A 27,753-nucleotide genomic window follows, 5' to 3' on the forward strand; every position below is an offset into this window, starting at 1 on the left:
AGATCACAAGTAGGGAGAGAGGCAGGCAGAGAGAGAGAGGGGGAAGCAGGCTCCCTGCTAAGCAGAGAGCCCAATGTGGGGCTTGATCCTAGGAACCTGAGATCATGACCTGAGCTGAAGGCGGAGGCCCAACCCACTGAGCTACCCAGGTGCCCCTGAATTTCCTAGGATTAACACCATCAGAATTTAGGAGAGAAAGTCATAAAGATGAGATTATAGAGAGTTAATGAAGGAAATTTTAAGTCTTACTAAGGAATGGCAGCCAACATGGAAGGGTAGGTATTTTTGAAGCTAGAATGAAGGAAACTTTTGTAATAAGTAAATACCCTAAAGAGATGAAACAGGATTTCAAAGTAGAGACTGGCAGTTACCCTTCGGAAGAGGGATAGTGAAGGCATTTTTGGAAAAGCTGAGAGTTGAGGAAGGCCCTTACAGTGTTAAACACTGATATGGTAGACTGTCAGCTTTGGTGTGTGATACCTTAATGGGTAAAGGCCCAGGGGGATGGGTGGTGGAGGGTGAGTGGTAGGGAAAAAGTGGTTGTGGGAAAGATGCAGGTGTTTAGAGAGATAATTTAGAGTGTTGAGCTGTAATAATAGAATGTTATATATGAACTCTAGACCAAGTCTCATTTCTTGAGTAAAATGAAAGTAAAACCAGGTCATGATATCAGGGTCCTGGGATCAAGCCCCACATCTGGGCTCTCTGCTCAGCAGGGAGCCTCCCCCTGCCCCTCGCCTGCCTCTCTGCCTACTTGTGATCTCTCTCTCTGTCAAATAAATAAAAAATCTTTAAAAAAAAAAAAATGAAAGAAAGTAAAACCTCTTACATATTGTAAACTTATATGTAAATATTAAATAGTGTTCTAAAGCATAAACTAAAACTGTCTGGCCTCAAAACAGTTTTTGAACCTAAGGATAAAGGGAGCAAGCTAAGGACATTCGTAAAAAGGGCAGAGAGGCACAAAAGGCTAGGAGATAGCCAAGTCTGAAGTAGATAGGAAGAGTTCTTCGGTTACTTTCTGCAGGGCAAGATAAATCACATTTGTCCCTCAGATTGGAGGCATGAGTTGAGTTTTTCTTTGGACACCTTCAAGATTGGAGTGTGAGGTGGTTACGTCTTACCAAGTGTTTGTTTTCCTTAGAGTCTAACATGTTTACCTTTCACTTTCCACAGAAATACTTGAGTTGAGGGGAGGGTAGGGAACATTTGAGTTTGATGAATTTTCTTAATGTGTCTCCCTGTTTCTACCATCTTACATTATTTTGCCTCTAAAATGAGTATCTTGACAGTGATCAGTTCCTTTTTGTAAACCCAAAGTAAAAATTGTTGGTGTCTTAACCAAGTTTGGCCTTAAATCAGCAGGTTTTCAGGTGTATAGTTTGTGTAGTTTTATTACTGTTGATAATCTGGGGTATTTGGCAGTTGTCATTGAACCCTGTTTCAGATTTGCTTTAATTTAGTGTCTCCTCATAGGATCAGTATGTTAAACTCAGTTCCTCTTTGAAGAGAATTAGGAAAAGCAAAAATAAGAATTTTGTTTGTATTACATGGGCTTTCTCTGTTGTTATTTATAGAAGGGAGGTTTTTCTTGGGTTTTTAAAGTTACTCATAAATGTTAAAATTCTCTTACTTAATTGCTTCTATTCAGCCAGTTTTGTGATGCTGATAGACACTAATTTCTGCAACTATATAAAGTTAACCTTGTTGGCAATATCCAGCAAAACATAAAAAGAGCTTTCTTTGTGTCTGTGCTTCAGTATTTTTTGTCTAGCCATAATTCATCAGGTCAAGTAATTACAGGCTAAATAAAATTCTCAAAGGAGCTAAATAAGAAAACACGTGTTCTTTCTCACCACCTTTTTATTTCAAAAATTTTATACCTTCAGAAAACTGGAAAATAGTACAGCAAACACCCATATTTATATTTTCCACTCAAATTCAACACTTCTTAAAAGCTTACCGTATGTACATTGTGTCTGTGTGTGCGTACGTATTTATTGTGCCTAAGCCTTTACAAAGTTAAGTTGCAGACTTAGATTATTTCAGTAATATTATCAATGTACACACCATATTTAAATTTCCTTGATTGTTAGGAAAGTGTCTTTTGTTGCTGTGTGTGTGAGTTTTGCTAAGTTTTTTTTAATCCGGAGCGAATTTTAGTTTTGTGAGTATATTTAGGTTGTTAAGTCTCTTTAGTCTCTAAATTCAGAAGTTACACTGCCTAGAAAAAGCTGCTCATGAAAGCTGTGGGTTTAATGTTTGGTCACTATTGCTTTGAGCCTCTTCAGTAATTGTCAGGTTACTTTTAATATAATTTTGTTGTGATTTGAATACATTGTATTGCAACTCTTAACATCTTATTAAAAGGTATCTTGAAGATTAGTCTTTGTACATACAGGTTATAGGTTACTAATCAGGAAACAAAAATCTTGACAAGATCTTAAAAAAATAAAATATTTAATAGCTTTCAGGTGGGGTTTTTTTGTTCTCAAAAATGTTCTTTTTCTCCATTAAGGATTTACATTTTATTTAAAACCTATAGTGTAACATCCAAATGAATAAGACAAAGAAATAAAGGTTTTTCCCATTCCTGTGCCCAGCATCAGTACCAGGGTACCATAGATTGCTTACTTGAAGTACTTTCCAAACTCATTTTAGAACATTAATTTTCAAAGTTTGCATTGATTTAAGATACTTAAATCTTCTCCTTTCCTAGTTAAAACTATGTGGATGGTTTCGATTTTGTTTTTTATTGATAGTCATACTCTAGAACTAAAAGTTAATGATTAATATAAGGCAAAAAGAAACAGCATTCTGATTTTTTTTAATTATAAGAATCGTTTTCTAATAACTATTTAAAATAAAATAGGACACTAATGAATATATAAAATAAAACAGGAGCAATTCTGACCCTCTGTGCTTGTCTTTATAACCTGTACTTACAGTGGATATAATTTTGTATTAAAATTTAGGGGGTTTTTTTTAGGTCAACAAGGGCAGACACAAGATTATTCAAAAGCTTGGGAGGAATATTACAAGAAGCAAGGTATTGTTTTTATTAGAAATGAGATTCTTTTGGGCTTTTAATTGTGGTTACAGCAACAAAGTTGTTCTGTTTTCTCAAAGGTCAAGCGGTTCCTGCTCCTACTGGTGCTCCACCAGGTGGTCAGCCAGATTATAGTGCAGCCTGGGCTGAGTACTATAGACAACAAGCAGCCTACTATGCCCAGACAAGTCCCCAGGGAATGCCACAGCATCCTCCAGCACCTCAGGTATACTAAACTTGCTAATGTATTGATTTCTGATCCAATCATGTTTTCTGCATGTTTACTGTTTTGTCTGGGATTATGTTTGCCTTTTTAATTTTTATCTGGCATAGCATAACTAAATGAAGTACCTTGGTGTATTGTTTGGGTTTTTGTTTGTTTTTTATAAATGCTTTCTGGCATCTGAGTGCTGAATATTTCTACAATGCCTTTGATTTTAAAAATAAATTTTTTTCCCCCAGGGATTTGCAAATCATGCAAGAAGCCACCACCATTTATATTAACCAGTTTTTCTTTCTTAAAGGATTCACTCCTGAGTTAGCTCCATTTAAAGGATTTTCTTTAACTTTTTGTGTATTTCTTATGTATCTCTTCTGCACAGGGCCAATAATAAGAAGTGGACAATACAGTATTTGCTTCATTGTGTGGGGGAAAAAAACCTTTGTTAAATATATGGATGCAGACGACTTGATGAAGATCTTAATTTGTTTTTGGTTTAAAATAGTGTTTTTTTTTTTTTTTTTGAAAATGTACAAAATATCTATCACTACTGATAGGAGGTTAATATTTCTGTGTAGAAATGAAAATTGGTTTGTTTTTAGTATTTAGTGTAGATGTACACATTCCAGCAAATGTATTTGCAACTATTATGTGGTCAATGCTTTGTGATATAAATGTACTTTTTCAATGTATACTTTCACTTTTAAAATGCCTGTTTTGTGCTTTACAATAAATGATATGAAACCTCCTGTGTCGGTAAGTTGGATATGTGGGTATTTAAAGGATTCATAATTTCTTAGCAATGATAAATTAAGATACATATACACAAATATATAAGCTTTCCCCATGAAATATTAATTGAGTTTTTAAACACTGGCATGTTTTTTCCCCCTTGCAGTATAGTAGTAGATTGGAGGATCTTTTCCATTTATTGTATTTGGCTGTTTCAGCACAAGTAATCCTGATATCTTCATTTTTTTTCCCTTCTGTTGGATTAAAACCTGCATGTGTGTACAATGATCTTTTGGCATACTTCCATTGAATTAACAGTGAAATTTCCTTTTATACATGACCACTGTTTCAGATCTGTACTGCTGCTATAACAGTTAACCTTTCTGTTCTTAATTTAATAATTACTTGATTTCCAAGACTGTTTCAGCATAACTAATTTTAAACAGTTTTCGGATAGTGAGTATGAGTAGTTGAATAAGAAGTTTTTTCATGTAAAGAAACTTTCAATGTATACAATATTAGTGTGTTTCTTTTTAAATTTAGGGTAGAAAAGTGAATAGTATGCAAAAAGTATAGCTACAGTGCATCTGCCATTGAAACATTATTGGGGTATGGAAATGTTCAAGCTTTTTCCTTTTTTTTTTTTCTTTTTGCAGTATAGATAAGCTTTGTTTTGTAAATGCACAAGTCCAATCATTGAATCAACTTAATTTTTTATGTACTTGAAATCACTTTATTACTCTATAACACTCATGCTGAAGTTCTGATATTTTGTTGAAATCCATTGTTTACTCTTTGCATATTTGTTGGCTCTTTGCATATTAATATATTAGACTACATGCAAATACAGTCTGTCTTGCCATTGTCTGTTGAAGTGCAGGTTTGATCCAGCCAGTATAGAACTAGCTCTGTAGGGGTGAGGAGGACTGTGCTGTGTATCATCCTTGATTGTGTTCCTTCAAGGAGCATTGCACTGTAAGTACATCAGAATGACAAATTGATGAACTGCAACAGTATCTTTTTGTCAATGTTCCACATAATGTAAATGCCATACTTTGTGTGAATATTATGTTGGAATACAGTGCTGATATCTTGGAAAACCATAACTGCTTCTTAATTTAACATAGAATAATACATAGGTCTGTATTTTTTTTTTAAGTGAGCTTAATGGGTAAGTATTTTTGATATGCTTTAGCTATAGCTAAAGAAAACTGATCATTAAAATTGAATAGTATTACTCATTGGTGCTCCTAAAAATATTGTTTTTCAGTGTACAGTATGCATATCTTCTATATTAATATGAAAGACTTGAAATGTATCAGACAGAAGTGGTTTTCAGTTTGCAAATATTAAGCAATGTAGCAGTTTAACACCATTTCATAAATATATATTAATTCTTTCATTGGTGGGGAGCACCAGTTGTTCTGAATATTAAGGGAGATGTACAAGGACATAAATGTTGAGATTACTTATAGGGTAGAAGATAGCAGTTCAGTTCATTATAGATATTTTGAAATGTTTTTGATTGTTTCATAGAACCTGGAGTGACTTCCCTTGCCCTTATTTAGATACGGATATGTAGTTCTAGTTTCAAGTTTAATAGTTAAGGAGTTAGTTATGTGTTATCTTTAAGAGTAGGGTTATTGACATGAACAATTTCAGTATTTTGCATGATACTGTTTTATAGATGACCTTTTAGGAAAGTGGTGCATTTATTAATTAAACTGAAGAAATAGCTCAGTTGGATTCAGTTTCATAACTCACAAATTGGAGGCTGTTGATTTTGATTCATTTAAGGTTTAAAATCTTTATTAATTGCAAACAGTGCAATTATTTATACTTCACAGTGCCTTCCCAGACCTTCCACCTTAGGTTCTGCTGCAAAAAGCAACAGGTAAGCACAACCTAAGGACATATATAAATAAATATTTCAGTACATTAATGTTGTCCCTGTGAGGTTTTTGTGCTTGTGTAATTCAAAAGCAATCTGCTACTGCTTCCCCAAAATGTATTTTGTTATTTATGCTACCATTTCAGTGGAAAGTCTGTAAGTTGTTCAAACAACTGTTTACATTTCTGGGTAATGGTTTTTGGGGGTTTTTTTGTGTGTTTTTGTTTTTGTTTTTTTGTTTTTAATGAAAAAAAGAAAAATGATGAGTAGATTGCTGCTGTAATTGAACTACATCCAAACTTTTTATAATCTTTTCCCAACTATAGAAGGATTGTTAAAATTAAGAAAGAGCAATTACATAGTTTTCTAGATTTAGGAAATCACTTGATTAGAAACTTCAACAGCCTTCACAGTCTTTTTCTGATTGACAGGACATTTTCTTTGCCCTCCAAAACTATGGAGTCTTTCTTTTTGTCTTATTCTTGAAGTATAATAATTCAGTAAGGACATTATGGGTCAAAGTTTTATTATTTGACTTTTTTTTTTTTAGACAATTCAGTTTTCATAATTTTTTTATACACTGAAAAAAGGAAAAATTTATAAGGAATACTGGCAGTATGTTTTTGTTAAGGCATGTGCATCAGTGAAATGTTAACTGTATAGCAAATAACCTTTCATAATCTGTATAGCAACCAGTATTTTTCTGATTTATAATATTTTAATAACTGACGCTGCATTTATTTTAATTTTTGCCAGTTTAAAATGTTTGTGTTCTTATAAATGATTTTAACTGGTACATATTTTGAGTTAGATGAATGTATTAAAGCAGCATCATATCAGTTTTGTTTATTCAGTTTCTAAAATGTGCTGATCCTTTTTAAAAACTCCTGCTTATCTCTGCAACAAAGAAAAATATTCAAAAATACTGCCTTCATTTTCACACACAGTGCTGAAGATGCTGCAAGCACCAAATCATAGCTCATAAAATCAGGTCCTGAGATAGTTACCCATAAAGAGGAATCCTTTGAGTGTATGCCATTGGTGAGCCGATGAGCATGGACCATAGAAGGGCTCAATGTAGAAGGTAAAATTGGCAAATCATAATTGAAAAATATGAAATGTATTCCCATACATAATATGGTATAGGGTGTAATGTACCTGCTTTTGATCACTTTTCATTTTAAAGTGCTATTCGCTTGATCTTAAATGTTCCATGAACTGTTAAATTTTGTAAGTTATGTAGTTACTGCACCACATTTATGTGTGTGTATGTATTGTTTTAATAGATGATAGGTATGTTAAGAATGGTAATATAAAGGAGCTCTTTGAAACTAAAGAGCCTGTCAAGTTTTGGTTAGTCGTAGTTTGCATTTTTATAAAATATAGATGAATGCTAATAGATTTCGGGGCATTGTTTCTATCTCGAGAGTTTTTTTTATTCATTACCGTAAGCCTTCACTGATACTGCATTTTTTTAAAATGGCGCTAATCTTAACCATGAAATAAATGGAAAGCAGAAAAGGTGAGCCAGTTGACTTGAATGCAATGGATGTTAGGAGTGGTAGAAACAATGTTTAGATTGAAATTGAACTGATTTATTTTATTTAGCACTTAAAAAAAACTTGACAGTGTGTTTCGTTTTTTAAAAGATATTTTAGTGTGGTGAAACGTAGAATTCTTATGGTTTCATGTTTCTTTTAAAAATGAAAAGTATACTTTTACTTTTAATTAATGAAAATGGTTTTAATACTAAAACTAGAGATTTAATACTAGTTGTTTATAAACATTATAAAATATTTCCTTAGCCAAGCACCTTGGTAGTTAATTCATAAGGGTGGGTTTGGGTAGGAGTAGCAGAGTACCTTAAGAGGGAAATAGGAATATATGCAGAAGTGATAACATTTGTTTGAATACTCTGCCAGGAGAACCAGCTCTACCTGCAAACATCTGTTGTCCAGAATAAGGATGTAGAAATGATCAATGAGGATGTCTTTTTATTTTCTGAAAATTCTGCCTCATTTTAAAATGTATTTTAACAATACCTAAAGATAATTTTGACTCTGAAAATAACCTTATTTTTTGTTTAGTCACTTGAGTTTTCTTGCCACAGTATAAATTTCTGAGGGATTTTTTAAACTGGTGCTTTTAAGAAGCAAATCCCAAGGTTTTATTTTCTTCAATGATAGCCCTATAGAAACTCTTAAATGTATTTGCGCATATATATATATATTTTTTCTTATGCATGCTCGATGCATTTTCGTCCTGAGAAAAGTGTTCTCTACAGAAACTACCCGTGTGTAAAAAGAAGATTGGCTTAAAATGGCTACTGTGATGGGAACAGTGTCTTAGGGAGATGCAGCTTGGACTTGAGGTAAATTGAATACTTTACAAACTGTGGTTTAGAGTTTCTTTAATGACATTGTATGTAAAAGGGCACATGATTGCTGTAATTTTGTATTGATTATGGTTTCCTCAATAAAAAAATAAATGTACATTGATCAATATTATAAAGGAGTGTTTTGTTTCTTTTCTAAAATATTGAAAGACTGTTTTTTAATACGGAAGTTACTTTATTGAGTTTACATTGTAAAATAAAATTGTCTTCCAGAAAACTAAAATATAAAACAACTTGGTAATAGAACATGGTAGTTAATTATTTACAAACTCAAAGAACAGATTTTAAAATTGAAGAGTGTGCCATTTTTTTTTCCTCTTAGATCTTGAAACTGTCCATATGTTAAAAGTGTTTTCTCCTGCATAAACTACTGATACAAAGTTTTCTCACTAAAATATAATTTGTCAGGCAAGGTCACAACATAAATTTGCTTTGTAAATTTGAATATATATTACACACATTTGAAAGTACATGTTAATATTTGTTCTCAACACTCAGAACTCTATATAGGCAGTGGTTTCCATTAAATTTTCTCTGACAGTTGTTTCTTGAAAGTCTTAGTTTTGTTCTCCATGCTCCCCCTTTCCCTTGAAAGGAATGGTACCCCTTCCCCTTATCTGCTTCAGAAAGACTTTGAAACAACAACAAGGGAATGATGTATTAAGGAAAACTCAAATTGCTAGGTTCCAAATTCATTAAGTCTCTGTTACTTTGGACTAACTTTAGGTATAAATAGCTCATAAAAGACATTCTTTCATGCAAAATAATATTTTTAAAATATTACTACTGTAAACTTAGAATAATTGAGTAAAATTTCCACTTTGCCCCATTAGATACAAATTAACTTCTGCATTTAATAAGGTGATGAATCTGGTGATTTGGAAAGGAAGAAGGTATTCTTTAGATGAGCTTGTGTTTTGAAGACTATTATGAAAAGGAATAAAAAGTCAACATAGTGGCACTTCTGGTTTCCATTTTGGCCCCGCCACAGAAAACATGATGTAGTAAGAAAGGGGGAGGAGGGGGAGAGAGAAAGTTCCAGGGAGAGGGAAGGGGAGCTAGTAGTCGTCCGCTAAAAAAGAGAAGAAGAAAAGTGATTTTTTTTTTAAAGGAAAAAAATAATTAAATAGAATAAAAATTCTAGATTGTGATTAATTCTTACTTTCAATTGTAAGAATACAGGTACTAGCTGCAGAGCCTTTGTTGTTGACTGCTTTACACATATATTCTCCTTCATCTTCTGGGAACGTTTCTGGTAAATAAAGGCAATAAGTTTCTCCTCTTTCAATATATTGGTAGTCTTCTCCATCCTGTAGTATTTCTCCTTCAAACCACCATGTAATTTCTGGTTTGGGTTCTCCTGTTACTTTAACAGTAAATCTAACTGGCTCACTATCTACAACCGAGGTGTTTTTTAGAGGCTTCTTGAACCACGGAGCTCCTGATCTCGTTTGTTCCTCATCCTCAATAGTGGAACCATTCATGATGCTACCACCGTCTTCTTCCTCTTCGTCTTCTCTTTTCTATATTAAAATAAGTGCATTCAAGTTGGCATTTAAAGTAGCAATTCAGTAATGTTTTAGTGATAGAATTTCATGTGTAAATGGGTTTTTGCTTCCCAAAGACCATGAAACTATGCCTAATACAATGTGTACTTTACAAAACAGTCCACTGACTTGAAAGCTATTAAATTATTTTTAATCCCACAAAATTCTAAGAGCATATTTGAAAAATAAAGATTATGTAAGCCTGGTACCTTTTGTAGTGCTGCATCAATTTCCTTTTGTTCAAACTGCATCCGTAATAACTTTTGCTCTTCAATTCTTCTTTGTTCTTCTTCTTCTCTTGCCTTGGCCATTTGTTCAAATCTAGCTTTCATATTCACTTTATGAGTAAATGGGGCCTCACTTTTTTTTGCAGGCTTGACATCAACATCTTCTTCCTTTATGAAAGGGGGCCAAGAATAAGAATTGCTTGTTTTCTAGAAACCAACAAGAGCTAAACATTAATAGTTAATGAAGTTGTCATTTATAGGAACAAAATAATTAGCCATGTTTGGTTTACATATTTGTGCTATGCTTGGATGTAAAGATTTTCACTATCCCCTAATTTGGAAAAGAAGTTTTATTTGAATACGTCTCCTGACAACCCTTTCCTCCCAGTGGCCTGCCTCTCTGCCTACTTGTGATCTCTCTCTCTGTCAAATAAATAAAATATTAAAAAAAAAAAAGTTGGGTCCATTTTTCTCCCTGCATGCTAACTTCATGCCTTATCCCTGTCTTTTAGTGCATTCTCCATGAACCCAGGATTCTTCAAAACTACAAGCCCTTCATCACTCTGTCCAGAAACTAATTGTTAACATTGTTCCCAGATCATAATTCCTGCAAGATTAAAAACACCCAGTATTAGCTAGCTACTACTTTTCCAACTTTACCATCCATTATGCTATGAATCATGCCTTTGAGCAAAATTTCCATTCCCCAGATAAGTTTTTACAATCTTCATGTAAAGGTTATAAAGGGGCACTCATCCCTCTAATTAGAATGCTTCTAAGTTTTATTCAACCTTCTCACTTACAGCTTAAATGTAATCTCAGCACTGTTAAACCTCTCATACAATTATTGATTCCATCTTATTTGATCCCATAACATTAAATATATAACTCCTATTTTAACACTTAAAGCTAAAGTTATAATTATTTTCCTACATCTCATTAGGCTGAACTTTTTGAAGGCACATTATATTCACTTTCATGTACCCAAAACAACACAAGGCCCAACATAGAAGCTGTTAGCAATAGCATTTGCTTTTGGCAATGACAAAATTATTTCCTACCAGCCCAGGCCCCAAGTCCTCCAGGTTTAGTGTATGTCACACAGAGTTCAAATCCATATCAGCTTCAGGGCACTTGGGTAGTGCAGTCAGTTAAGTGACCAACTTGGTTTCATTTCAGGTCATGATCTCAGGCTCATGACCCTGAGCTGCTTTGGACTCGGCTTAGCATGGAGTCTGCTGAAGTTTCTCTCCCTCTCCCTCTCCCCTTCCCCCACGCTTCTCAAAAATAAATAAATCTTTCTAAAATGCATATCAACTTCATTGATGAATATCTGATGTTCCATAGCATCTCCTTTTGTCTAAACTTGTGATTTCTTTTCCTTCCAAACTCTTTATTCCCATATTATCTATGTTCGTGTATACCCATTTTAATTCCTCTTCCTCTCATCTCCATCACCATCCCCAAGTCATTAGTTTCATATCCTACATTCTATTTTCTCCATTCAATCCCTTTTTCAAATCCTCATCAAGCCTTCTCTGACCATCCTATAAAAAACAGTACCCTACATTGTTAATTTCCATAGCTTTTACATACTTTTTACTTACTATTTTGTTTCCTAACCTCCCTGTTAGATTCTAAACACAATATGAGCAAAGATTGTAGGTTTATTTACCAATGTAGTAGTCCCAGTATCCAAAACAGTCCCTGGAACGTAGTAGGCATTAAAATAATTTTTTAATGCATTAATCTAAAACCATCTTTAGCTTAAGTATGATCTATGTATAAAGATGCCTATTTGACAATATCACTTCATATTTTAAAAATCTCTTCAGTGGGGGCACCTGTGTGGCTCAGTGGGTTGAAGCCTCTGCTTTCGGCTCAGGTCATGATCCCAGGATCCTGGAATCGAGCCCTGCATTGGGCTCTCTGCTCAGCAGGGAGCCTGCTTCCTCCTCTCTGCCTGCCTCTCTGCCTACTTGTGATCTCTGTCAAATGAATAAATAAAATCTTAAAAAAAAATCTCTTCTATGAATAATAAAGCAAAGTTCCCTAACATGGCATCTAAGACCTTGCATGGCCATCTTGTTTGTGCTTGCATCATCTTCATCATTATCCTTTGCTATTCTTTACAGTCTGTTTGCTTCAATAATAATGAACTACTTACAGATCCAAGAATTTGCACATAATTTCTTGATTCTATCTTCTAACTCACAGACTCCTCTGAAGGACTGCCCAACTTCCCACACCTGCTTTACTAGTTGAATTATTTGATGAAAATTCATTGCTAGAAAAACATAAGTTAAATGCTGTTAAGTATTATAAAATGGCAATTCTGGCAGAAAAAGTTCTCCAGATCCTATTTAAAGCAATATTCATAATCCTGGAACTAGACCTTGGGCTGGAAGGAACATTATGGGTCATCTAGTAATTGCCTTTTTAACATTTGGAGGTACTTCAAATTCATGTCCTCTGAATTCTAATTTAGGTTCTGCCACTGAATTGTTGGCATGACTTTGAGCAGGTCATTAAGCTTTATTGGCCTTATCCCTAAATAAAAAGTAAGTATGAATAATCTCTGGAGTTTATTTTAACCTATTTGTATACTGATCTAAGGAGTCAAACTAAAATTTGTGCCATAAATATATTTTTTAAAGATTTTATTTATTTACTTGTCAGTACAAGCAAGGGGAGTGACAGGGAGAGGGAGAAAGAAGAGGCTCGCCACTGAGCAAGTAGCCCATCTCAGGACTCAATGCCAGCACCCTGGGATCATGACCTGAGCCGAAGGCAGACACTTAACTGAGCCACTCAGGCATCCTGTGCTATAAATATTTTAAAACTTTTTCCAGAGTGAACTACTTGATGTTCACTATAGGCTATTTAATTCTGATAAAACCCATTTTGAAACAATGCTAAACCAAGGCAATCTTTTTTTTTTAAGATTTTATTTATTTATTCGACAGAGAGAGATCACAAGCAGGCAGAGAGGCAGGCAGAGAGAGAGGAGGAAGCAGGCTCCCTGCTGAGCAGAGAGCCCGATGCGGGGCTCGATCCCAGGACCCTGAGATCATGACCCGAGCCAAAGGCAGCGGCTTAACCCACTGAGCCACCTAGGCGCCCCCCGAGGCAATCTTTCAAAGCCTCTTGAGATCTTAATGTGCTTTTGCTATTTAGTTCTCAGATTATTATATATAACTATGGTTAATTTTAAGTACCAAAACTTACTTCAAAGTCAATGTTACATTTCTTTTAAGCTCATCATAATTACTATACCGTAACTCTTAAATATAGTATACCTCATGAAAGTTTTCTGCTTCTCGCTCTTTAATTTCGAGGTCAATTGCTCTCCTTCTTGCTCGTTCTTCTTCTATCTTTTTCTGTATTTCTTTTTCAGACAGTTGTCCAATCTTTTCAAACTTGCTTTTTAGATTTTTGGCTTGAATAGAGCCACTTCTTTTCAGTTTGATTAATTCTTCATATTCTCTACTCAATTCAAAGGTTTCATGTTCTTCCTCTTCCTTCAAAAAAAATAAAATTTTTTTAAAAGATTTTATTTATTTGACACAGAGAGAGAAGATCACAAGTAGGCAGAGAGGCAGACAAAGAGGGGGAAGTAGGCTCCCTGCTGAGCAGAGAGCCTGATGCAGGGCTCAATCCCAGGACCCTGGGATCATGACCTGAGCTGAAGGCAGAGGCTTTAACGCACTGAGCCACCCAGACGCCCCCCAAAAATAAATTTTTATATACTAAATACCAGAAAATTAGTTTGTACAATAAACCTTCCAAAATTTGTTCATTTCTTATTTGAAGCCAAAAATAAAAAACAACCTGTTCCCTAAATACAATGCCTAAATTTACTGATTAAAAGTAATGCTACAAATTTAAGACTTTAGATAACATCTTTTTAAAATACTTCATTATGGAATAATGGCTCAAAACTTCATTTAATATTTCATGATAACCTCCTAAAACTAAAACATGCATATCAAGATTAGCTTTTACTAGGAACCGTAGGAAAATCCATGTTTAGAGGAAGAAGAACTATAATTGTAAGAACAGTGGGCTAAGAGTCAGATACAAGTTCTAGTTATGACTTTGATACCATGTGGCCTTTTGCCTTGTCAAAACCCTGGACATGATTTTTTTTTATCTCTATATAGAGCCAGAGTATCCTAAAATTCCTCCTATTTTTGTTTTGATGATAGTCTATTAAGTTAAATATCACTCTTAATACTCAAGTTAACTGAATGAAGTCTTTCTACACTACTGTCTGGGAAAATCCCTATATTCAATACCTATCACTTCTATTCTCAGTTTTATATTCTGCTAAGACAGAAAAGGAGTCCACCAAAATTGGGCTCCAGTTCTTTAAACCATTTGATCTTAAATACTTTTTATTCTGGTTTCCTTTGGAAACTCCTTTGGCTTTTCATAATTTATTACTAGTTCTTTGTATTCTTCTTAACATTAAACCCAAATCTCACTATATAAAGTGGTAAAAAAAAAAAAATGCTGTTATTCCTGGTGTACTTTTCCTGGAGAAGGCCTAGAATTCTAGGTGTGGGGAGAGGGTAGCAGGGAAGGGGAAAGAAGGTGCAGAGGTGGGGTCACAGTGGATGATATGACATGAGGCTTAATTTCTTGGTTCAACCAAAGGGGAAAAAGAAAACATTCCTTTATATTACCTTCACTTTTTTAGTCTATGTGGGTGAAAACATACAATTCCTATAATACCAGAAACCTAACAAATTTGTTATGTACCTCCTGTCACTGGTTCCCAAATCATTCTGGTGAAAATTAATGATTGAACAAATATAAATCTAATTTAGAAGTTTTTCTAGACAATTCATTTTCAGCATCCTTTATAAAGTAAATGCTATTATGTTCTTTTAAGAATTTTAAGGCTAGACCTTGGAATACTTTCCTACAGCATATTCATGATATTTTATTATTACCTATCTATAGTATTTATAGTCTCTTGATGTCTGGGGCAAGGAAGTAAATATCCCCACAGGCCCACTGCCCCAACCCATTATGTAAGAGGCACATTCTAAGAGATCGCAACCTCTGCATAGGATCCCATTCAGTTCCTAGATCAGGAGTTAGCAAGAGGTCCCCACCAAACTGCCTGTCAAACATGCTGCGTCACTGCTAGTTTGAGTCTGGGACAACCACTGCTCGTTTCATCCCAAGTCACTGGGCTGTGTGCTGATCCCTGACCCTGTTCATGTTGCTGCGAAAAGACCCCCCACAAATCAGAGAGGCCGAGGGTGACAGTGGAATGCTGGTCCCTTTTTCTATCCCTCTTTTCTGCCTACACAAGTGGCCATCCAGATGGAGAGTGTCCGCTGTGGGAAGGAAGTGTTTAGACGGGGCCTAGCAGCATCAGGAGGTGGAAAAAGGTTGAGAATGCACCACAGAGAGGCAAGGGACAGCAGGAGGTTTGAGAGCACCATGGCTCAAAGTCTAGCACATGCTCCATTGTCCAATCAGCTTTCACTAACACACAAATTCAAAGATAAGGGGATTGCAGTTTTAATTAAATTTTAATTTTTAAATTTTACTTTAAATTTTTACATTAAAAATCAAGATGGCAACCCTAGAACACCAAACCTTATGCACTGCCTGTCTAAGCATAAGGTCCTGGGAGGGCACAAGTTGTATACCTATGAAGCTGATGCTGTATAGCCTATATATATATATATATTAATATATATATAGACTGTACAGTCTATATATATATTTAACTGTACAGTCTATATATATATTTATATAGTCTGTACAGTCTATATATATATTTATGTATTTCACTTCAATACTAGGGAAATCATATTAAGATATTTATGAGAGTTCTATCTTCTAATTTAGTAAAATAAAATCATTCAAAGACTTGCGAACTGATGTCTCTATTAGTATCCATAGTTCTCTTGTAATTTTATTTGACTAATCAGTTTTATTTCAAAGAGAATAAATATAAATGGGCATATTAAGCTCTTTAGGGAAAGTTCTCCATCATAATGTAACCATGTAATTATGAAGTATATAAGAAGAAATATTTATTTAAGATACTATAGTAATATCTAAGTCACATGCAATTATATATGTTTTAACCTAGTAAAGAAGAAGCAGAGTTATAGCAAGCTAGAAAGTGCTCATAACTATGCCAAAACTTGTACCAAGTGCCTAATATGCTGTGTCTTTTTTTTTTTTTAAAGATTTTATTTATTTATTTGACAGAGAGAGAGAGATCACAAGTAGACAGAGAGTAGATAGAGACGGGTCGGGTGGGGGGAGCAGGCTCCCCGCTGAGCAGAGAGCCTGATGCGGGACTCAATCCCAGGACCCTGAAATCATGACCTGAGCCAAAGGCAGAGGCTTAACCCACTGAGCCACCCAGACGCCCCAGTATGCTGAGTGTCCTTTATGTGAATAATAATACTTAAAAAGTTATTGTAAGATACTACTTGTAAAATACTTATATTAATAAATATTTGGAGAATATAGAATCTCACCTCTCCCATTTCTTGTCTCAGTTGTTCAAATTCCTGTTTTTCCATCTCTAGCTTATGCTTCCTTTCCTCCTCTGTTCGTCGCTTTTCTTCTTCCATTTTTTGTTTTAATAATTCTTCAAAATTAATTTCCAGTTTTCCCGGTGTAAGAGATTCTTGAGAAATGGTTTTGTACATCTCTGGGAAGTCATCATCTAATACCTATTTAAAATAATTCTTTCATTACTTTTGCCAAAATTACACAAACTAAAGAGGAATTTTTTTTCTTTTTTTAGAAACTGTAATCACTTGAGTAGAAAGGCTTCACACTGAACTAAAAATTTGGAGACCTAAATCTCTTCAAAAGTATAAAACAATAAACAAGGGAGTAATTACTAGAAAATATAAACACTACAGTATTTTGTGGTTACAGAGGAAATGGTGACCATCTCTTTTCCTTTCCAGTGAACACAAAGAAATCCTCTGTACTACGAGTAATTTGAATTAGATATTAAAATTTTCTGGGGTGCCTGGGTGGCTCAGTGGGTTGAGCTGCTGCCTTCGGCTCAGGTCATGATCTCAGGGTCCTGGGATCAAGTCCCGCATCGGGCTCTCTGCTCAGCAGGGAGCCTGCTTCCCTCTCTCTCTGCCTCTCTGTCTACTTGTGATCTCTGTCAAATAAATAAATAAAATCTTTTAAAAAAAATTTTTTTTCTGATACTAAGAACACTTTTAATTGAATTATAATTTATTTCCATTCTCCTAATTAAAATAGAGCATTTCCATTAAATCATGGTTTTGTCTGAATGAATTAGATAGCCCATCATGATTCTTTCATAATCAAGTAAAAATCACTCTTAATGCTGTAATTTTCTTACTAATTTATTTACTGTCTAGTTAATTAAATAATAATAGTTAATACTTACTTAGAGCTGCCATGTAAAATACTAAGCACTTTACATGTATTGACTTATTTAATCCTATAATCCTATGAAGTAGATATTACTAATATCCTCCATTTTATAGACAAGAAACTGAGGCACTGAAAAGTAACTTTTCCAAAGTCAACACAAATACTAAGTGGCAAAGGTGGGATTCAAACCTTCAAAAGTCTAATAAAATGATAAATTATGATTTAGATTATCTTTTTGTAATTTCACAAATTACATGTCTAAGTTGTGACCTTGGGCAATTTATCCAGCCTGTGTGAGTTTCCCTTTCTGTGATGACTTTTCATATAGTTGTCATGAGAATCAAACACTGATAGTGTGCCTGATACCCAGTGATAAGTTCCCAATAGGAAGGGTTTTTTTTAAGATTTTATTTATTTGTCAGAGAGAGAAAAAGAGAGAGCATGAGCAGGGAGGAGGGGCAGAGGCAGAGGGAGAAGCAGGCTCCCCGCTGAGTAGGGAGCCCATGTGGGACTTGATCCCAGGACCCTGGGATCATGACCCAAACCGAAGGCAGTAGCTTAACCAACTGAGCCACCCAGGCCTCCCCCAATGGCAGTTTTATTATTACATTATCATTCCCTGTAATAAAGGCAATCCCTAAATTGCAAATAGAAACTTCGGTTTTTAAATCGCTGACTGGAATACATTTTACCATGAAAAGCAATTGCCTAATTCTGTTTTTCTATCCCCTGAAAGTAGAAAATAAACCTCTGGCCTGAATTGTGACCCTGTGGCTAAAGAAGACACAGGGTAATAAAAGGGCAAAGAGTAATTATTTATTTGTTCCAAGTTTTATATATGACAGGTTTTACTGAAGAATAAGTTTGACTCAGAAACAATGTTTATATGATTGCCCAAATTTTTTATTAATATATGAGCTAACTGAGCTGTAATACAAAATTAAAATATGGCCCTGGATAAGAAAACAACATAAATGAAGGGAAACGTTTCTCTTTCCTGATACAGAAATATCTCTAGGAAACTAGAGTTTCGGTTTAATGTAGTTTTCCTTCCCTGCACTTTTTCTACTAATGAATCATGGCAGTTTCAGCCTAAAAATCTGCCCCTGGGACTTGATCTCCTGATCTTCACAGCTACTTCTTGTCTATCTCTTCTGAACCTGCTTATTCTCCAAAAATTAAGTACCGTCACAATGTTTGTGGAGTTTCTGTGCAGAAATCATCTGTGAGTCAAGGATTACCTAGTAACACACACAAGATAGTTTTAAGGGGCCCCTGGCTGGCTCAGTCAGTAGAGATGCAACTCTTGATCTTGAGGTTATCAGTTCAAGCGCCGTGTCAGGGTAGCATTTACTGAGCAAGTAAATAAGTTAATTATTTTTTTAAAAGATAGTTTTTAATATACTCCACAAACATTTATAGGAAATTCGTTATGCTAGAATGCTTTGTGCCACATGCCTGATGAACAGTCTCAGCCTCAGGGGTGTGCACGACAGCTAAAAGCAATAATAATAAAGCATGAGTCCTATGCCAGGGGAGTACTAAATGCTATAAGAATGCATACAAGAAAGTCTTTGGAACTTGTGTTCTCAGGAAAGGCTTCCCAGAAGAAACAGAAAATATGAAGAAAAGACAGCAGAGCATAGGGAAAGCAAAAAGGGACATGCTTCATTCGGCATTTATGAAGTCTAGAGCTGGATGACAGCACAGTATTTTGAAGAAATTGGGAAAATTTTCATATGTCCGGAACAAAGATGGCAGATTAAGGAAGAATCAAGACATGAGTCGGGGAAAAAAACACTTGCGCAATATTATAAAGAAATTTGTTTTGTTTTGTTTTGTTTTAAGATTTTATTTATTTGCAGGCAGAGAGAGAAGGAGAAGCAGGCTCCCCACTGAGCAGGGTGCCGGATGCAGGACTCAATCCCAGGACACTGAGACTATGACCTGAGCCGAAGGCAGAGGCTTAACCCCCCAAGCCACCCAGGTGCCCCAAGAAATTTGTTTAAAAATTTTTTTAGATTTAAAATTTTTAGATTTTTGCTTAAGGGAAGTGGAATTTTTTTTTTTTTTTGACAGAGATCACAAGTAGGCAGAGAGGCAGGCAGAGAGAGAGAGGAGGAAGCAGGCTCCCCACTGAGCAGAGAGCCCGATGCGGGGCTCGATCCCAGGACCCTGAGATCATGACCTGAGTCGAAGGCAGAGGCTTTAACCCACTGCGCCACCCAGGCGCCCCGGAAGTGGAAAATTTTTAAGCAAAATAGTAACACATTTACTTTTTTTTTTTTTTTAAAGATTTCAATTATTTATTTGACAGAGAGACCGTGAGAGAGGGAACACAAGTAGGGGGAGAGGGTGAAGCAGGCTTCCTATTGAGCAAGGAGCCTGATGTGGGGCTTGATCCCAGGACTCTGGGATCATGACCTGAGCCAAAGGCAGCCGCTTAACAACTGAGCCACCCAGGAGACCCAATAACACATTTACTTGAAAGAAAGAGGAGAGAGTGAGAAAGAGAACTCTTGTCTTTACAAAGAAGAGTGGATAATAGGCAAGAAAGCAAGTTAAACAGGAGTTGGTTTGAGGCTAGAGGTAACTGATGTGTGAGGAGATAGGTAACCCAAGCAAGGGATAACAACAATGGAAATGAGGGGGAAAACTGATTGATTTTTAGAGTGATTTAGAAGGTAGAATGAATGAGAGACTTAGTGAATGACTGGATGTGAGGCATGAATGAGAAGGTGGCATCTTTAAGGCTCCCAACTTTCTGATTTGAGCATCTAGGGTGGGTGATGAAGCTAAATAAACATGTGGATATATGTGCCTGAAGCTCCCCCAGACAAAGGAAGAAAACCAGGTCATGATATCACTGAAACCAAATGAAATGTTTCAATTGGTAGAGCCTGCCATGCTTGATCTTTGGGTTGTGAGTTCAAGCCCCATGTTGGGTGTTGAGCCTACTTAAAAATGTTTCAAGAAGGAGATACAGCCTTTACAAGTCAACTTGCTTGAAAATAGTTGTGAGATAACTGTACATTTTGCAAACATTAAAGTGGCATAGGGTGTGTAACTTTGTGACAGAATTAAGTTTGGTAGCAATCACCCAGAAGTTGATGGGTGAGCATTTCGGAGAATTAAATAATTGTGATTAAATGCCTTTGGTCATTTCATATGTACTGGATGGGATAGAAGGTGAAATGAAAGAAGGAAAGGGAGGAAGGAGGGAGAGATCAAGGGAAGGAAGAAACGTGGGAAGGGAAAGAAGAATAGAGAGAATGGAAGGAAAGGTAGAGTAGGAAACTCCCTGCTTAGATACTTCTGGAAAACATGCCTTCCCAGAGAAGGAAGATAATACTCAATCCTCTAAGCCAGGCACAGCAACTTAACTTAATGTCGAGAACCTTCTCAACATTACACTGAAGCAAACATTTTTAACTGACTGGTGTTAATGCCATAGGAGACTTTAAAGCTTATTTGCTATCTCTACTTTGGACAGATTCCAGGAATAATATTCTCCAAAGTTTAATTATTTTTCTTAACATTTGCTATTTTTTATTCTTTTTAAATTAAAAAAATTTTAAGGTTTATTTTTTTAAAATATTTTATTTATTTATTTGAGAGACAGAGATCATAAGTAGGCAGAGAAGCAGGGGAGGGTGGGGAGAAGTAGGCTCCCCACCAAGTAGAGAGCACAATGCAGGGCTTGATCCCAGGACTGCGGGATCGTGACCTGAGCTAGGCAGAGGAGTTAACCCACTGAGCTGCCCAGGTGCCCCTTAAGGTTTGTTTATTTAAGAGAGAGAGAGAGAGAGTGTGTGTGTGTGTGCACAGGAGGAAGGAGCAGAGGGAGTCTCAAGCACTCTGTGCTGAGCGTGGAACCTGACACAGGGCTCGATTTCAAGACCCCAAGATCACAACCTGAGCTGAAACCAAGAGATGGACAATTAACTGACTGTGCCACCCAAGCACCCAAATTTTAAAAATTTTAAAGTAATCTCTATACCCAACATGGGGCTCAAACTCACAACCCCACGAGTTGCATACTCTACTGATTGAGCCAGCCAGGCACCCCATCTTAATATACTCTTTAAAAAGCTGAATCATAATGGCATTCTCCAGTTACATTCTATCTTACCATGCTTCTTCTTGCTTCAGCAAACGCCTTCTTTTCTTCCTCTATTCTCCTCCTGGCTTCTTCTTCTGCTTTCCTTTTTTCATCTTCTCTCCTCTGTCTTTCTATTTCTTCAAAACTGAGTTTGAGTTTACCAGGGCGGTAATCTTTTAAAATTTTTTCTGTGTCTTGGTTTTCCTCCTCTTCATTCACCTAACGAAGAAACAACTCATTACTAAGAACTGCAATTCATCAAAGGCAGGAATGAATTATCAATGAAAAGACACAGAGTCGGCCACCTCACACAAAAATATTTTCTTGCCTTTAATATATTTGATCAAAATCCCCTTCCTTTATAATGTCTTATCTGATAAAGTATTCAAATTTGGAGAAATTCCAAATAAAGATGTACTCAAGTTAAATAACAGTTCCCAAGAAAGTCAATTTTTTTTTTCCTTTTAAAGATTTTATTTATTTATTTGACAGAGAGAGAGATCACAAGTTGACAGAGAGGCGGGCAGAGAGAGAGGAGGAAGCAGGCTCCCTGCTGAGCAGAGACCCTGATGCGGGGCTCGATCCCAGGACCCTGGGATCATGACCTGAGCCAAAGGCAGAGGCTTTAACCCACTGAGCCACCCAGGCGCCCCAGAAAGTCAAATTTTTAAATAGAGATATGGAGTGCTTGAAAAAATTTAAGGGCTCATTTATGAGTTCTATTAAAACTCTCTCAGAACTGTGGCAACCTGGGATCAAGCCCCGCATCAGGCTGCCTGCTTCTCCCTCTCCCTCTGCTGTTCTCTCTTCTTGTGCTCTCTCTCAGTCAAATAAATAAGTAAAAATTCTTAAAAAAAAAAACTCTCTCAGAACAAAACATAAAATATGTGTGTGTATACTTACTATGCTTCAAGTATACCTATAGAGAGTCTCTTCTGTAGTAAAATAAAGTTCTCATTTTGTAATTTTCATGGGTATTTTACTATGAACTATGGTACTTTCCTTTATTCTAATCAGATAAAAGATTGCCTAGTACTATTTTTTTTTTAAAGATTTTATTTATTTATTTGACAGAAAGAAATCACAAGTAAGCAAAGAGGCAGGCAGAGAGAGAGGAGGAAGCAGGCTCCCTGCTGAGCAGAAAGCCCGATGTGGGGCTCGAACCCAGGACCTGGGATCATGACCTGAGCCGAAGGCAGCGGCTTAACCCACTGAGCCACCCAGGCGCCCCTACCTAGTACTATTTTTTATAAAATTCAAATTTTATCATTTTATAGTTAAAATTATAGTTAAATATTATTTATTGAAGTTTATGATTTAATTGATATTTCTATTTTCTCTTGACAAAATTGACCACCACTGATAGCTAAGTGTACGTGTATTATACATTATAATTACCCAAAAGTAATAACATTTTCAAACAAATGTCTATAGAATTTAACTTTTGTAGATAGTCCTTAGAACATTAATGAAAGTTGATGAAGAAATTCTAAACTTTTAAAAAATTATAGAGATTCCATTAAAATTTTTAAAATTTGTATGAGATTTAGAATCAGTATTTTCTTATTTCAATTTTATTTTTTATTGATATAGTCATTAATATAACTGTTAACATTTTATAGCACTTATTAGATGCTAGACATTACTTTAACTGCTTTCTGTATTAACTCACTTAACAATTTAAGAAGTAGACAATTATTTTCACCATTTTACATATAAGAAAGTAAGACATAGGGGGGTTGAATACCTTGTCTCTGTTACACACTTAATAAACAGTAGATATGTGAATCCAGGCAGTGTGAATCCAGATACATGAATCCAGAAGCTATGCTCTTAACCACTACACTCTATACTTACACACACATGCACACACATATTGATATACCTTATATGATAAACTGCGTATTCCATAGGAAACATTTTGTTATGTTCAAAACTGGACCAAAACTAAGTGTACATTTACAACTAGACTTGAAAGTATGCATGTGCTATACCCTGTCATTAAATACACTAAAGGCTGAACTAAAGATAAAGAGAAACCAGGCTCATTGACTATTTTGCATATTTATGATGATTTATAATATAAAAATAAAAATTTAAAAAGCATAGGGGCGCGTGGGTGGCTCAGTTGTTAAGCTTCTGCCTCTGGCTCAGGTCATGATCCCACAGTCCTGGGATCAAGCCCTGCATCGGGCTCCCTGCTCTGTGGGAAGCCTGCTTCTCCCTCACCCACTCCCCCAGCTTATGTTCCCTCTCTCACTATCTCTGTCAAATAAAATCTTTAAAAGAAAAAATTTAAAGCATATTTGGTAAAATGTCCCATTAAGGGAAACTAGAAAATAATACAGATGCATTTTATATAGGAAAAATGTACAGTTTCAAAATCAGAACTTTTTATCTAGAAAATCTCCTTTAATTTATAGGAATGAATTTTATCTAAAGCCAGCTTCCTTCCCTAATAGTAAATATTTTATATGTAACATTTATGTAACATGTATAAAAATATAATTTATAGGTTATATATCATTATATATAAATATATATGTTATAGGGGCACCTGCTGGCTCAGTTGGTGGAGCGTGCAACTCTTGATCTCAGGTTTTGTTTTGTTTTGTTTTTGCAAGCAGTTTTTTTAATATTTTTTTTAAATTTATTTATTTATTTATTTATTTTTTTTAAGATTTTATTCATTTATCTGACAGAGAGAAATCACAAGTAGGCAGAGAGGCAGGCAGAGAGAGAGGAGGAAGCAGGTTCCCCGCTGAGCAGAAAGCCCGACGCGGGGCTCGATCCCAGGACCCTGAGATCATGACCTGAGCCGAAGGCAGCGGCTTAACCCACTGAGCCACCCAGGCGCCCCTTTAAAATTTTTTTAAAGATTTTATTTACTTATTTGACAGACAGAGATCACAAGTAGGCAGAGAGGCAGGCAGAGAGAGAGGAGGAAGCAGGTTTCCTGCCGAGCAGAGAACCTGATGCGGGGCTCAATCCCAGAACCCTGGAATCATGACCTGAGCCGAAGGCAGAGGCTTTAACCCACTGAGCCACCCAGGCGCCCCTTGATCTCAGGTTTGTGGGTTCAAGCCCCACGTTGAATATAAAGGTAATATAATAAAACTTAAAATCTTAAAAATATATATGTTATATATATTTTTAAAATACATTTTTTATATATATTTGTTTTACCATTTGCCGCCTTGCTTCTTCAAAAGCACGTTTCTCTTCTTCTAAACGTTGTCTTGCTTCCTCTTCAGCTTGCCTCCTTCGGTTTTCTTGTCTTTGTCTTTCCAGTTCTTCAAAAGTTCGTTTCAATTTTCCAGGAGAGAGTGATTCTCTTTTTGCCTCACTTTCTAGTTCCTCATCCTAAGAAACATTGTGAAAACACATCTATTAATCACAAAAAGAAATGCTGGTAACTTAACTGCTTTGATTTGTTCCTAAAAAAACAAAAAAATAAAAATTACCATGACCAACGAAAGACACTTCGCTTCCTTGAGAGATCGCCGTTGTTCTTCGTATCTTATTCTTTTATCTTCTTCATATTTGATCCTTTCTTTTTCTTCTCGTTCTTTCTCTAGATCCTCAAAATTCTTTATCTTTCCAGAAGTTTTATGTGATTTGACAGGTACCACTGTTATAAGTAGTGAATCATCTCCTTCCTAATTTATAAAATAGATAATTAGCAAATTTCTTGCCAACCAAAGTTTCGGCTTCATGGGACTTTACCTCCATTATTGGTGTATTTCATTACATTGCCATCAATGTTATGAAGAACAAAAATTTATATATATATTTTTTTACCAATTTCTATTCAATAGTTCTCTGAATTCACTGTACATTGAGTTAATTTAACTGAAATCCATTGCTGATAAGGTTCAAGGAGCATCTTCTTTCCTAGAAGGTGGTGTTAATACAGCTGTTTGGATAAAACCACATGACATCATCTGAATTTAGCTGTTCGTGCACTAGTTCCACAAAAGGTGATATGCATGTGAGTGTACTCTCAATCAATTTGATGGTGGATAGATACAGTTTAAACACACACAAAAGTCTCTCCATGTAAGTTTTAAATACTTAACAAAAGTATTATTTAGTGAGGAAAAACAAACAGTATTTCTAAGTTATTTATAAAGCACTTATAGACAATACTCATTAGCATTTGGTCCTAGTAAAATATTCTTAAATTTATTTTTAAAATTCATTTTAATTAGTTCTATTACATAATCTATTGTTACCTCTGAACTTTTTAAAAAATAAAGTTATAATATGTAACACATGCCCCTAAAATAAAATTCCTTCCAATTTATGTGGCTGTAGTTTTAGGCACACCATCAAATTGACTGATGTTCAACTTTCTCTGTTAGATAAAAAGGGATTAACTAAAATATCTGTGGTTGTTGAACATTCCTTCATGGTACTAGTCACTGTACTTTCTACTAGTATGTGATAATCAAAACAAACTTATGAAGAACTCTGAGGAAAGAAGACAAATGAAAAAAACCCTGCTTTTAAAAAATTTTAGCTTTCAACGATCTCGACTATTAGTAACAGTTCAAGAAATATGTAGTCTTGACAGAATATCTCAAATTGAGGCTTGTGTCTCTAACCATGAAAGCAAAAACATACTTTTTTTTTCATATTTTTAAGACACTAAGCTATTATTTGAAAGTGCAAAAGTATGATCTTGCTTTGCAAAATACTTTTGTCCTTTTTGTTGTTGCTCTAATTATAATAAAAATAAAAATGCTTTTAATTTTTTTATTAAAAGATTATTTGTGAACCAGATAATTTTAGGTGATGTTTCATTAAAGGAAATGTCCATTTACCTCTGGTGCTGATTCAGTTCCCGTATTGTTTATGTCCTCAATCTATTGAATGAGAATTTCATATCATTATGTTACATTGAATTTCTGCTTTTTGCTTTTAAATATACACTTGAAAAGTAATTTAGCTGTGATTTATGGTAAATTTTCAAATTTATAATTTTTGAATATTTTTATGTTTCTCCAAATTAGCCTATTATGTCCTTTTAAGTGGAGATTAAACCTTATATTAATTTTTGTATTTTGACATAAAAATCAGTATCTAGGGAATATATTAAGAAAAAAATGAAAATAAAGCCTACCTTTGTAATTCTGGAATTTGAATGGACCAAACTCTTATGACCTGCCGTAAGCTTACAAGTAGCAATTATAAATTAGCAATTAAACTAAGATACAGAAACATTTCTCCATTCTCTGTCTCTGCCCCAGCCAAAGTAAAACCTATCATTAGTAATCAAATAATCATGACTATATTTTGCAATATCAATACATGGAAAAAATATAACTGACACAGTAATACAGTGCAGTGCACTAGCTTTCACATGGCAAGTTTAGTAGGAACAAGAACTTGGGTAGATATAATCATTTACTCTCTATTTTAACCACATCCAGGAGGGAAAGGCCCTCATTCAATAGAAGGGGTCTCAACTTGGACATTACTCATAAGAAACACCATTAGGATAGCTTAAGGGGCGCAGGCTAATGTATGTAACAAACAGAAACAAGAGAGAAGATAGATGGTTTAAATAATGCAGTGTTTGAGATCTCAGGAAAAGGAAACATAAGCAGTGGGAAAATGAGAGAAGTTAGAAAGTAAACATTCATATTGTTTATGTTTTGACATGATTTTTAACATCAGTGGAAGAGTCTAGAAGTAGTTCATTCCTTAACCAGTCTAAGGGAATTCTGTTGTACCTTGGCTCATAGGAGGAACTAGACTGGCTAAGTCCCTGTTCTTCATCGTTTCACTTTCCTTTTCTATATTCTCTGTCATGGAAGAATTAATACATTTTATTAAGATACCAAATTTCTTGAAAAATAAATTCTGAATAATTTATTAAAAATAAATCGGATTTTACACATTAATTTTATTATGTTGTGTTTAGAATAATTTCTTTTGCACAATTATTTATTACATATATTGCTATGTAAATGGTGAAAGTTTTAGTGAGTGCTGTGTTCTACTAAGAAAAATTTTAAGCTATAATAAAATAATTACAAAATTATTTCTCTTCAGTGGCCTGGTTCTGTTGGAAGAGCATGTGACACCTGATCCTCAGTGTCACAGGTTCAAGCCCCACACTGGATGTAGAGATTATTTTTTTTTAAAGATTTTATTTATTTGATAGAGAGAAAGAGAGAG

General features: G+C 35.1%; 2 protein-coding genes across 27 annotated transcripts in view; one reads left to right on the forward strand and one right to left on the reverse strand.

Moving 5' to 3' along the window:
- The window catches only part of FUBP1 (far upstream element binding protein 1), a 34,301-nt gene extending 25,902 nt beyond the window's left edge, over window positions 1–8,399 (forward strand). For 6 of the 20 annotated variants that reach the window (XM_047726190.1, XM_047726193.1, XM_047726195.1 and 3 more), the window contains 3 exons: window positions 3,130–3,275; window positions 5,849–5,895; window positions 6,840–8,399. In XM_047726190.1, the coding sequence (XP_047582146.1) occupies window positions 3,130–3,275; window positions 5,849–5,895; window positions 6,840–6,870 (224 nt within the window). In that variant the 3' untranslated portion in view covers window positions 6,871–8,399. Of the gene's footprint in view, window positions 1–2,989; window positions 3,050–3,129; window positions 3,276–3,651; window positions 4,019–4,876 lie in introns of those variants that run through there. The other 14 variants (XM_047726185.1, XM_047726187.1, XM_047726186.1 and 11 more) reach the window with 10 other exon arrangements.
- Window positions 8,400–8,441: 42 nt separating this feature from the next.
- The window catches only part of NEXN (nexilin F-actin binding protein), a 50,653-nt gene continuing 31,341 nt past the window's right edge, over window positions 8,442–27,753 (reverse strand). For 4 of the 7 annotated variants that reach the window (XM_047726206.1, XM_047726202.1, XM_047726207.1 and 1 more), the window contains 9 exons: window positions 26,394–26,435; window positions 25,032–25,226; window positions 24,754–24,930; window positions 21,598–21,786; window positions 16,577–16,774; window positions 13,361–13,582; window positions 10,044–10,229; window positions 9,450–9,810; window positions 8,442–9,359 (listed from right to left, as the gene is read on the reverse strand). In XM_047726206.1, coding sequence (XP_047582162.1) covers window positions 9,346–9,359; window positions 9,450–9,810; window positions 10,044–10,229; window positions 13,361–13,582; window positions 16,577–16,774; window positions 21,598–21,786; window positions 24,754–24,930; window positions 25,032–25,226; window positions 26,394–26,435 — 1,584 coding nt within the window. In that variant the 3' untranslated portion in view covers window positions 8,442–9,345. Of the gene's footprint in view, window positions 9,811–10,043; window positions 10,230–13,360; window positions 13,583–16,576; window positions 16,775–21,597; window positions 21,787–24,753; window positions 24,931–25,031; window positions 25,227–26,393; window positions 26,436–27,753 lie in introns of all 7 variants that reach the window. The other 3 variants (XM_047726208.1, XM_047726204.1, XM_047726205.1) reach the window with 2 other exon arrangements.

The sequence above is a fragment of the Lutra lutra genome, chromosome 4 (genome assembly GCF_902655055.1).
Source record: "Lutra lutra chromosome 4, mLutLut1.2, whole genome shotgun sequence".
Classification (NCBI taxonomy): domain Eukaryota; kingdom Metazoa; phylum Chordata; class Mammalia; order Carnivora; family Mustelidae; genus Lutra; species Lutra lutra.